Source organism: Mytilus trossulus, chromosome 6 (genome assembly GCF_036588685.1).
Source record: "Mytilus trossulus isolate FHL-02 chromosome 6, PNRI_Mtr1.1.1.hap1, whole genome shotgun sequence".
NCBI lineage: Eukaryota > Metazoa > Mollusca > Bivalvia > Mytilida > Mytilidae > Mytilus > Mytilus trossulus.
In genome coordinates, this window is record NC_086378.1 from 88,925,031 (window position 1) to 88,938,299 (window position 13,269).

Here is a 13,269-nt window from a genome sequence, read left to right on the forward strand (position 1 = left end):
CATATCTCAGATACTATAAGAAATAGGTACACTATATTTGGTGTATGGAATGATTTTAAGGTGAACATGTCCAACTTGCAGGAGTCATCAGACATTAATCTAACTTTCATGTTTCAGTTTTTGTGTTTCTGTCTTTTTTTCTAATGCTGTATGCAATAGGTCTACAGATTTGCAAAAAAATAGTGTATGGAATGATTGTAAAGGTGTACATGTCTATCTGGCAGGTGTCACCTGTCCTTGGCCTCATTTTCATGGTTCTGTGGTTGTAATTTTTGTGTTATGGCCTGTTTTTGTAATTCAGGTACTGTATGCAATAGGTTAACTATTTTTGGTGTATGAAACTATTTTACGATGAACTTATCAGTCTGGTATATTTTATTTGACCTTGACCTCATCTTTATGGTTCATTGCACAATGTATGAATATAGTTTTTTGGAATGATTTCCGATAATATTGGCAATAGGTCAACTATATTTGGTGTATGGAATGATTGTAATGTGTACATGTCTGTCTGGCAATTATCATCTTTAAACCATGACCTCATTTCATGTTTTTTGGTCATTCTCAAGTTTTCTGGGTTTAGTTTGTTTCTTCGAAGTGCATTAGGCCAACTATATTTAAAGTATATTTGTTGTATGGAAAGATTGTAAGGTGAACATGTATTTCGAGTTTGTTTTATCTGACCTTGATCTCATTTTCTTGGATCATGTTAAATTGATGTGACAGATGTAGTAAAGCTTTATATTAAGGACTATAAACATAATATCAATGATAAGTAAAGAAGGCAAGACATCTCAGTGTGTACACTCTTGTGTTTGTTTATATTGTTCATAAGTGTTTCTCTTTTTATAAGTAGATTAGACTGTTGGTTTTCCTGTTTGAATTGTTTTACACTAGTCGTTTTTGGGCCCTTTATAGCTTGCTGTTTAATGTGATCCAAGGCTCAGTTTTGAAGGTCTCCATACTTTGTCCTATAATTGTTTACTTTTTACACATTGTAATCCTTTATGTCTTCATACACTGGTGAACAAGGACATGTTAGTTGTTGACACAGAAAGAAAATAACAGTGCTATGTATACCTGTTATTGCTAGGATAGCAGAGGTTAAAATAAAGGCAGTAACTTCTTGGAGAAAATCATCAATAAAGTTTAACAGAAATTTGCCAAAATATACAAACATATAAAAGAAATCAAGGAAAAGTTTAGGTAATTTTTTATTATTTTTCAATTATAAAAACAAACTCAACATTTTGATAAAAGTAATAATTTATAAATTCAATTATTGAATTCATACAAATCATATTTGTATTTATATAGTATTAGACAACAAAATAAATTAATATAAATGCAATAAAATCAACAGATAAATATGGTCTTATTACTTATAAATCAGATTTATAATCATTAAATAATGTAAGTTAAAGCTGTTATATATTACATATGTTTGGTCTCGTAAACCCTGGGCAACCAAAACGTGTGAAATAACAATGCCATTTTATGTTAATATTCAAATGTTATGTTTCCATATGAAAAATTGTGAATGATTAGCTTACAAAATTATCCACAAAATAGTTTTGAGATTTGAAGCATGTAAAGGAAAACAAGCATGCAGTATCTTGGAACACATGATAACTTATATATATATATAACATAGTTTTCAAGGAACATAATGACTATTTGACCCTTTGTCATTAATAATATGTAATTTATGACAGTAATGTGTAAAACATTGTGAAGTAAGTCAGAAATAGCTATACACAAAAGTTACATTTAGAATAAACTACAATGTTATTTAGAGCCCAAAACAAAGGCAATGAAATCTCCATTTACATTTTTTATAATAGAATAAAATAATATTAAGGATGTTATATCAAAATTGCAAGTATTATTTTTTTTTAGATCTCTTCTGTATTCTGTATAATGCTTTAACGACCACACATTAATAAATAGGCTACATATTGTGTCAATTATCTAATATTTTACACAAAACAAACATAAAATAAGTTAAAAAAAGTTTAATATCACAAAACTTTTGTTTTCCTGCTGGTATGATTTATTTCTGAGTTACAAAACCATTATTGGAGTAAACTTTTAAAACTTGTAGACTTTATGAATTTATAGTAGAATACATTTTTTTGTGTTTTCGTTTCTGGTTTTGGGTAGAACCACTAAAGTCTGCTTACAATAACTTTCAATGAAGTCATTGTATTGGTTCTGCAACCTTGACCTTTGACACACTGACTCAAAAATTATGCATTATTTTAGTAGATCAATTTCTGATGTGACTTTGACCTCTATTGAGTAACCTCAAAATTATTTTTTTTGTAAGATTATTGCACTGTAAGGTTGACTTACTGACCAACAATTCAATACAGTTTTTGTTCTAAATAAGGAACATTCTTAATTAAGATTTGTAAAAGTTCAACAAATTGTTAGAAAATATCAAGAACCAAAATTTTGACCAAAATAGCTGTTGTGACCTTGACTGTTGACCTCAAAATCACTAGGTTCTTCCTTCCTAATAGGATAATATCTATGATATTATTAATGGCTGAAGTATTTAGTCGTGGAAAGCAATGTTTATGTTAGTTGATTGAGTAAATATATCCTCAGCTCTGACAATGTCAAGTCAAAAGCCAGTAATTAAAGTAAATTTTAAGTAGGGAGCTTAAAAAACAAATCTGCTTGAACAAAAAAACTTCAAACTGCTATTACAAATAAAACTGTGGGTACATGAGACGACAAATAGTTTACAGACAATTCAAGAACAAAATAATATAACGGGGAATCTATCTTTGTTCAGATCTTTAGATATATATATAGAATAATAGGTAGTTTCATTTTTGATACGGACTATATCATGTGGAATATCTAGACGAGCCCGTTATGATACTGACTATATCAAATGGAATATCTTAACTCGCATGATATAGTCAGTATCAAAAACATAATCAAAAACAAAACTACCTATCATTCTGTCATCATTCATATCGGTAATTATGACGTCACATAATGTATTGCCTAATATTTTAGGTGATACAGCCAGTATGTTGATACTTGAAAATATTAGGCAGTAAGATCAAAGGGAAAATATATGAATTACCGATTATATCACATATTTAGTGTTTTGACAATCATAAGGTACTTTCTAAATATTGATATCGTTTGACCTGAATACAAAATATAGAAACACTTTAGTTTTGACAGGTACGGTAGACAAGTTCCATAAACAAATACACAAACATTCTTCTACTTATTTATTATTATTATTATTATCCAAGCAGTGGTTCAAATTATATGAGTTGGCACATATTGGAATTGTCTATGATGATTACATGCATTATACCTATTTATAAAATAGGCAATAAAAATGTTTGGAACTAAAAATCTATAAAATGATGTTATAAAATAACAAATAATTGTCATGTAGTTGAAATAAGCAGTAAAGTTATACACTTAAATGCCTTGTCATATTTTGACATCTAACAAAGTTACATAGAAAAGTTTATATCTAACAATTGATATCCATTAACTTAAAGTCCATGGATAAGTTTGTAATAACATACAAGAAAATCTACAACAATTAGTCACTGCAAATTTCAATTTTACAATCAGCCCATTACAATAAATTCATATGACAACAATCCTAAAAGGATGTTTCTTATCCATAAATAATCTTTTTTTATCATAATTTTTTATCAAATGTTGGAAAATGATATCTTGATTTTTTATTTCAATTCATATAACGTGACGGTACCCAAATTGCACCTATTTTGACAGTTTTTTCACCTACGTTTTTTTATGATCAAGAAAAAAATGTTTATACTGTGTTTATTTTGTAGCCCTATCCTTCTTGATTGTAAAGGTACACCGATTTACATTTTAATCCATATTGAGTCATTGAAAAATGGGTTTGAATCAACCTCCAAACTATCCATGATTCTGTAATGAGGAGTACCCAAATTGCATCCATGCTTAGATTCACATCGTCAAAAGTCTAATAACCGGGCTTTTGTTTAATTTCTTCAAATATTTTGAACAATTGGATATTTTTCCATGCTTACTCTTCATATTTTACGAAATGGATACTTATAATATATTGTATTTGCTAATTTTAAAAAGATGACGTTTTGATGACGTCGCATGGTGACGTTTTCGTACATTTTGCTTTTTCAGTAAACAGTCCATCTGTTGATAAAAACTATGAACGTTTTGTGTATATCTAAATATGTTTACCTATGTTGAAAGACGTGCATAGTATCAAATCATAAAAATACAAATTGTTTAGTCTCTAGGAAATCTTGTACGATTTTTGTTGCTATTTTTTTCTAAATAGGTGCAATTTGGGTACTAGGTGCAATTTGGGTACCCTTACGTTAGAAATCTTTTATTTTTCTACTAAATATAAGCAAGTCTTTTGATTAAAAATTTGGCCCAAACGGCCACTTATGTTTTTGTTTATGGACTAATTACAAGTAAAAAATTATAGGCAGATGATTAAAATGGTGTGGTATACATTCTACAAGTCATCTTAATTGTGTATCATTTCAATCAACTACCAGTATCAATTCCAAATTCAATCGGGAGAAATGACCGAAAGCAGCATTAAAACTATGTAAAATTGATTTTTATAGTTAACCCATTCTTTGAAGTTTAAAAAATAATTAAATAACATATTAAATCTAAATACATGCAATTCATAAAATAGTATCAATCAATGTCACTCTAAGATATTAATATATATCTGCTTGATGATTATCTCCTCTGTCTATTTTTTGCTGTTGTCTTGGTTCATTGCCAGAGTTCTGTAATTTCGAATGTTAGTCTGTTGCGATTACTCCCATGATGATGTTCCATAAGTTATGTCCCTTTATAGAGCACCTACATATGATATTTACATCTGTCTAAAGACTGGTAGGTGATTTATTTGCAGCACCAGGTTTATGATGTCTCTTTAAGTGGATCTTCAGCGTACTGTTTTGAGCTGTAGCATACTCACAATAAGTACATTTAAATGGCTTCTCTCCTGTGGTATACAATTATAAAGAGTTAACATTAAAAACATATGTGTACATGTACAAAGTAGATTGAATAATGCCCATAATACATTTACAATAATGAAAGTCAACTAAAATTAAGACCTTTTTGACCTTAATTTATTTTATACTGCACCCGTTCTATTTGAGCAGTCAAAATGCCTTGACTGTATATTTCTATGTCATATACAGTCACTGACCCGATATCACTTTGCCTCATGAATGTTAAATATTTAATTATTCATAAGACCTCTTCAACCTGTGCTTGTTTCCAATGTATACAAATCCGAACGGTGGAACGACCCAAAAGTATTTCTTTAAAAAAAAAATTATTTGGAACCTATAAATCATTGTGTTTTACGCTTATTATTGATATTATAGTCCATACTCAAACGAATTCATTCTCCATCGATTAAGGGTTTCAACCTGTAATGTACATTTCATTGTGTTGTATATTTCTCCCCCTGATATGAGGACTTTTTAAAGTTTTTTTTCTGAATATTTAAAACAAATAAATAGCGTTAACACATTAAACAATAATTGAAAATAAGTTTTTTTTTAGATTGCAGTATAAAGACAATAATAGTGCATTGGCTTGACAATGATATAAGGAATCAGCCCAAACGGGGGAAAAGATCGACAGAGCCATGCATTTCCCAGTTTCTAAGCCTCATCATTTTATGGTTGATATGTCAAGTCAATGCACTATTATTGTCTATTTATTATCTTAATTAGAATGATAAGTACACTTAAATAAAAACAAACCTGTGTGAATTCTTATGTGAACTTTCAGATGACTTCTTTCTACAGTGGAATAACTGCACTGTCCACATTTAAATGGTTTCACACCTAAAACAAATATTCAGTTTATTTTAGGATTAAACACATTTTTCTAGATTTGTGTAAACTGTGGCAATTAACTCACAAACTGAATAAAAGTCTGAAATTAAAATTACATAATCATGTTGATACAAAACTGACCAATCATACTTCAACTTTGTTACATACATGTGCAAAATTGTAATATCTTCCAGTTTATTTTTTTCCTTGTGTTTTTATTTTCCTTTTTTCTTGATATCAATTTTCTTAAGCTCTAGAAAGTGATCCTTTTTCAGCAATTTTTTAAATGATAAAGGCAATAAGTCCATTTATGGTGTCCTGCTGTTTGTATTTTTTTTAAATCTAATTTGTCTAGGTTGTCTTTTTTCAATAGATGAACATTTACAATGCAGCAGGTTTAAATGTGATCATTACCAGTAGTGTGAATGTACATGTCCAACTATCAGGACTATAGACAAATGTGGTATCTATATTACATGTACTTTCAAGTCATTCATAGTTCATAATGTTTAAAAACATGCAATAATCACATCAATTCAACATGTTCAAGTATTTAAAAAATAATAAAAATTTCAGTGCTTATATAATCTTGCACATTTGTTGCAATTATACCAATATCTCATTTCATTCCTATGTTACCATTTATAAATAAAGTATATAATACCTGTATGTTTACTCATATGTTTTTTTAGATGAATTCTTTGGTTGAATGCACTGTCACAATTATCACACTTAAATGGTCTGGAAGTTGGATATCGTCTTTTCCTTGATTGATTCAGATCGCCATCTTCACCGTGATTTAAGTCAATCTCTAACCTGCTATCACTTCCATCCTCCATGTTTTCTGCTGGTGAATTAACAGAAGTTTCCATTGTACTGTTTCTTGCTTGTCCATTTTCATTTCCCACCCTGAATCTGTTGGTAGAATTTTCATTTGATTGATTAGTTGTGCATGCTGTATTCTGGCTGACAGTAGATGGTTCTGTCTGGAATGTGTGCTTGGATATAATCAATGGTCTCAATGATCCATCATTTTGAGCTTTGAGTGAGTAAGATATGGGTATAGAGAACACAGCTCCAGCGGGGAGAATGACAGAGCCTTTCCCTTTGGATCTGTTCAGAAAACTACCACTATCTCTGGATAACCCAGACACTTCATACCCAATCCCACTGAAGTCTGCAGGGAAAGACACATTATCACTACCTACGGTAGATTTTTGAGATAGAGTTCCATCTTCATTGGGTTCAAGGTCTATAAATATAGTTCCACTGTTCTTTTTATCACTATTGCGGTATGTCCTTAGTGTATTGGAATCAGAGAGTCTACGCATAATCTTTTGTCTCATTGATAAAGTATGTTTTGTTTCAAAATGTCTCTTCCTCTTTTTTGGAACAACGGCATTGCAGCATTTTTTAAGACCTTCATGAGTACCTGGAATAACTGTAACCCCACATTTTTGACTATCACAGCAGCCATTATCTGTAGTATCTCCTGTACTAGCGTTGCTGTTGGTATTTGGAGTTGATGACGGTGATATCTGAATAATACCTGGTTCAATATTGTCAGATGATTGCAATGTGTTGACAGCCATTTCTTTGAATACTTCTAAATCTGGATTATTTGATTCAGTATGTTTAGTTACATCTGCAACCAACAATGGACTGGTTCCTTGTTTATCTGTCATAGTGGAAACTATAACAGGACTTGCCTGCTGTGATTCTATTTCTTGGCTCCCAATTTCAATCCCTGTTAATACTTGATTAGATGTTTGACCATTAGTCTGTGTAGTCGTAACATATGATACATCTGGCTGTTTAATCACTGGGGTTTCAGGTGATGAATTGGTTTGGTTGGCTGTGAGAACATTTCTCACAGAGGACTGGTCTATCTGAGTGACCTGTCTATGGTGGACATCTAACAAAGCTGGGCTATTTTCTTGTTTATTCATATTCTCAGCTGCATGATACGGTTGTTGATTAACCTGATTGTCTGTAACTGACTGACTTTTGACCTCTTTAGTTAATACAGGAAAGATAACCCCAGAATTCATAATGGCACTTAACACATGGCTTGTTATATTCTCATTAGTTATTGCTGTAGCATGAGTTTCAGATGTAAAAACTGGTGGAGATGTTTGACTGTTCCCTGGTGAAGAAATGTCTGATTTCTTAATGTCTTTTTGAGTGTCAAATTGAGTTTTGTTTAGCTGTTTATTGCCCAAACTTAATCCTTGCAGAGGATTAGTTTGAAGATTTGACAGCGGTAATCTAAGATTAGTCATATTTATCTCATTAGTTGTAGATACATGCTTGGCTATTACTGATGAAGTTGGTCTTCTTTGGCTTTCAGTTTGGATTTGGTGTTGATTGAGTACTTCTTGTAGATTTAAGATGCCTTTTTCAGGCTGTTGTAAGTCTATGATATGTGGCTGATTTGAGGTTATCAATATTTCTCCAGACCTATTTTCTAACTGATCATTCCTTTCTAAAGAGTGGTCTAAGGACTGACTAATGGAATGGAACATAGACTGATCTATCATTCTTTTTGCAGCCTCTGTTTCTTGAGATACAGTAACCTTCTGTATCCCTGTTATACTAGAACTTCTTTGAAGAAACAGTTTAAACTTATGTATTGTCTGAGCATGTCTGAGAAGTCCAACTGCTGTCATAAATCCCTGGGGACAGGAACCACAAACCAACTCTACAAGTAAATGCATACACAATGTATAAGAATATAATATTGCTTTTAAAGTCTGTATTTGCAGATTTTTATATATTTTTCAGTTTATGTTTCAGTACAGATATATATTATTTATATTATAAATATATTTCAGTGTTAAACTCTTAACTTTATATAAGTGCTCACTAACAAACGACTGACTGTATCAAAGTTGTTTGAATTTGTTTAATTTTTTGTTTCCATCACAATATTGTGTTCAGTGGTTTTTGTTTTCTTTTGATGTGAACATACACAACTATGTAATATGTCCAGTTAATAGCATTTGAAACATATACACATTTGATGTAGATTATTGCTGGACAAAAATAATACTTGCATTACATGTATCTAAAAAAAATCTGCTTCAAAAGGTGTAAAGGTAATTTCATTCTGACCAAAAAGAACCCCCCAATTACCCCCCTCCCCCCAAAAAAAATGTATTTTATGTACATTTTTTGTACTTGATGTATGAAAAACATACATACACAATATTGACATTCACATGTGTGTGTTAAGCCTTAGTCACTGTATGCAATATCAGTTATGCGTTTAACATTTGACTGTGTGTAAATCCTAAATTGCCCTTGTATGCAGTGTTGTGTTTCACATTTGTGTGTTTTAAGCCTTTATGTGCAATGATGTGTTTCATATTTCTGTGAAAAGCCTTTGTATACATGATGTGGTTCACATTTGTATGAAAAGCCTATGTCTTCCATGATGCGTTTCACTTTGTGTGCAAGCCTATGTCTTCCATGACGTGTTTCACATTTGTGTGTCAATCAATTGTAAGCAGTGATTTCACATTTGTCTGTGAAGCCTTTATATGCAGTGATGTGCTTCACATTTGCGGGTAAAGCCTTTGTATACATGATGTGTTTCACATTTTTATAAACAGCCTGTTTTCCATGATGTGTTTCACATTTGTGTACAAGCCTTTGTCTGCAGAGATGTGTTTCACATTTGTGTGCAAGCCTTTGAATGCAGTGATGTGTTTCACATTAGTTTGTAAAGCCATTGAATTCAATGATGAGTTTCACATTTCTGTGTAAAGCCTTTGAATGAAGTAATGTGTTTCACATTTGTATGAAAAGCCTATGTCTTCCATGATGTGTTTCACATTTATGTGCAAGCCATTGTCTGCAGAAATGTGTTTCACATTTGTGTGCAAGCCTAAAGTTGTATTCAACATGGTTATTTGAAATGTTAAAGGAGTTTTTTTGTTTATCCAATTTTAATAATATAAGCGTTCCCTGAACATGATTAATGTGATTGTTTTGAAACCTGTGAAGAGACACTACAGCTGTTAAATTGATTAACATCAATTGTCACTTATATCATATATATATATATATGCCTTGCTTTGCATTCATATGAATGTTAATCAATCAGAATCCTTGATTTGGTGTTTCAAGCACAATTTTGTACAATTTTGTACTCTTAGTACATTTTTGTGTACTTGTGTATATGTTTACGACCGTAAGGCCAGGTATGTAAATGTACTAACCAGCATTTGATGATACAGCTGTATCCACTGATTCCTGACAGTTTTGTTTTTTATGTTTAATGAAATCTGTTATCCTATCCAGTCTAAACTCAGACATACATTTACCACACGTCAAATAATCCTCTTCTTCTTCCACTGAAATTATAAAAAATATTTATATCTTAGTCATTTGTTAGTCATGTTAGTTGTACGAAAAAAATTTACTCTTGAAATATTTTTCATTTTTTAAATATGATTAGGATATTTCTTTTTTCAGTCAGGAAAGTTAAGGCAACCAAATAAAAAGCAGTTTGCACCAAGTTTGATGTAACAACCTACTTGTCAGCTACTGATATTTTTCTTTACAATTTGTTTGTCCACGCATGTAAAAAATGTAAAGATGCAAATGAATGCATTGTGGCGCAATACTTACATGACTTAGCAAATCTGTTGTCAGAATAAAACCCCAAAACTTAAAACGGTAAATTTGAAATTTAGATAAAAAAAAAATGGAGCTCACGTCAATCATTGTTGTCAATAGAGATAAATAATCCACCAAAGTTTCATGCATAAAGCAATTTTAAGTTAATGTTGACGATGGATGGACACGAAAATTGGTATCAATGTATAATAATGAATCCACAGTATATCTTCATTATTAATTTATTCCATTTCATATATATTTTTTTATTTGGGCCGAATTGTCTGTTCACTCCCTGGATCAGTTTAAAATACTGATCCATAGTCAGTATATTTAGATATCCAGCTGTTTGTAAATATGTAAATGTGTTAATTTTTGTTTTGTTTTTGCACAATATTATTTTTGAATTATTGCACTCATTATCATGATTATAGTTATTATATTTTATTAATTGTCTGTTTGCGATGCGCAAACGTCATCAATGTGCTGATGGATGTTAGATGATGTAGATGTAGATATAAACATATAGATCAGACCAGATAGACATGGGGCCTGATCGGCGTGAGCAGGATCTACTTCGGACAGATCGACCTGCGGCCGGATTGACATGAAAGCCCAATCAACTATCTACATCGCCAACCGCCAATCACAACCACTTTTACTTATTCCAATCATCGGAACATCACTAGACCATTGTAGACTGACCAATGTATAATGTGATACAAATATTCTCTCCTCTTGTTTCAATATTGATCTTATCACATATCACACTTACTTATAAGCCCTCATCTGATCTGATTTAACCAAATTCAAAGGGTGTCAAGTGACATAGAGAAAATCTTGATCTCTCTATGTTAAGCTCTTAAGTTTGCTATATAAAACTTACTAGTTACACGATGTCTTTAGTGCTTTATGAATATATGTTATAATGTGTGATGTGGCTTCACGATTTTTCACATTGCACCCAGTAGCACACGGCACCGAAGTCTTTACAGGAGGGTTCACATTAAAACGTGTGCAAAATGTGAATCCGATGTTCTGATTTTTTTAGGGTACGCAACTTTACACAAACCATGTTCCCAAATAACTACTTTAAAATTCGATTCGAGCTTTAACGGAGGTAGAAAAAAGAAAAATCTCTCCTCTGTTATCGTTGTTTCATCATAACAGAAATTTATATCGGTTTCAGAAAACTCGATTTGTTGCCCCTTGAGAAATGTCTGATGGAAAATATATAATCTTCGTTTAATATAATCAGTGGCTAGAGAAAGAGTTTAATTTATTAACAATAAATCCAAGTATTCATCATTTTTTTGTTTTGATGTATCCTTAGATACGATCTATTATTATATAAAACCTCTTGCCTTCAAACACACCGAAATGACGGAAGTGCTTTCATTCGGAAGGCCTCTTGCCATTTGCATTTTGGAAACGTGACCAGTACTTGCAGAAAAGATTGAATAAGATAACATAGTTCTGCTAGGTAATATATAGGAGTGTAATGATAGTCATTATAACATTTAATCTGTTGACAGAATTTTTCGCTGTCAATAGTGTGTAATTAGGGAAACCAACATAAAAATGTGATGGATGTGGTATTTATGTTCGGAACATCTTTCTAGTTTTCCTCGACTTTCACGTCGATATTCTTACAATGATATCTAGGCGGTGCGGCATGGACCTGCATACATGTATCTTCAGTTATAGATTTCTTTTTAAGTTTAAATTGTGAATAGAAACATTGAATGTGTCAAATAAAAAACAACACAAGACCACCAAGGTAGATACACCTTATCGCTATTTGTTCGACATTAGCGACAAAATTAACTGGAAATCACTCGTGGTCTAGTGGTTAAGACCGATGGCTACAGTGCTGAAGGTCCCAAGTTTGATTCTATAGAATGGGTACTTTGGGGGCCTCGGTTGGTCAAATTTGCCCCCTACTTTGACCTGGAGATCAATCTTCTGATATCTCTCTGGTTTGTCTGTTTCCACCGAGTGACCCAGTGGTTCTCTCCGAGTACTCCGCTTCCTCCACCATAATAACAGACTTCCTGGTGTCCTACACTCTTCCTTGGGCAGTGTTGGGTGGGGATTGTTCTGGTGGTGGTATAATATTGTAAAGGACACATCTCCATTAATCCTTAGGGAGTGTACATGGATCCGCTGTACCCTTGCAGTCAATCAAGAGGTGCATCTAAATTGGCAGAATCTCAAGTACATACACAGTCTGCACCAAAAACTTTTTCAACTACTAGTCCGAAGACGAATATTCTGACATTTTTCTTATTGGGCCAAACAAAGTTTTGCAAAAACTTACTAGTCTGAATGAAATTTTACTAGTCTGGGGCATCGGACTAGTGGCTAACCGTGCAGACTGCATACATACATACTCAGGTTCCAGTGAAAGTTTTACGTAATAAAAATATACAATATATATGTATGTTGTCAGAAAATTTAAAATTAATTTGTATGAGCTTAAGAAACATGACGAAAAGCAAGGCTCCACGGAGCTTTTCTCCTGTTCAAAGGGATAAGATTAGTTCGAGATTACTGACGTCCAACGGCTGTTTTGCCAGACAAGCTGGGACTATGCAAGCAATGTAAATATCCGAGAGCTTCTGATTGTTATTGTGGTTGGCACTAAATGCTTGATACCGATCTCTGCAAAAGAAGTGAAAAATCGTGGTTTGCTTGCTACTTAATATTAAATATCGATCTCCTTTAAAGGATGTGAAAAAAGTCTAAATATTTGCATATTTGAGTCTTG

General features: G+C 32.1%; 2 protein-coding genes across 3 annotated transcripts in view; one reads left to right on the top strand and one right to left on the bottom strand.

The window, feature by feature from the left end:
* Positions 1–4,383: 4,383 nt before the first annotated feature.
* On the bottom strand, positions 4,384–11,701 carry LOC134722173 (uncharacterized). The gene is made up of 5 exons (XM_063585748.1): positions 11,386–11,701; positions 10,100–10,234; positions 6,541–8,577; positions 5,802–5,885; positions 4,384–5,026 (listed from the first exon to the last, which is right to left on the bottom strand). Coding segments are annotated over exons 1-5 (2,379 nt in total). The 5' UTR covers positions 11,387–11,701; the 3' UTR covers positions 4,384–4,904.
* A 187-nt stretch (positions 11,702–11,888) lies between these two features.
* The window catches only part of LOC134722174 (TOX high mobility group box family member 4-like), a 44,323-nt gene continuing 42,942 nt past the window's right edge, over positions 11,889–13,269 (top strand). Inside the window, exon 1 of one of the 2 annotated variants that reach the window (XM_063585752.1) lies at positions 11,889–11,982. The gene's annotated coding sequence lies outside the window, so the exon portion shown is untranslated. Of the gene's footprint in view, positions 11,983–12,162; positions 12,280–13,269 lie in introns of those variants that run through there. The other variant, XM_063585753.1, reaches the window with a different exon arrangement.

Excerpts from the sequence above, each read along its gene's own strand:
- LOC134722173 (XM_063585748.1), bottom strand. Across the intron at positions 8,578-10,099 it reads AGCTGTATCATCAAATGCTG|AGTTGGTTTGTGGTTCCTGT; the intron begins GTTAGTACATTT and ends ATTTACTTGTAG. Across the intron at positions 5,886-6,540 it reads ACATATGAGTAAACATACAG|GTGTGAAACCATTTAAATGT; the intron begins GTATTATATACT and ends TATTTGTTTTAG.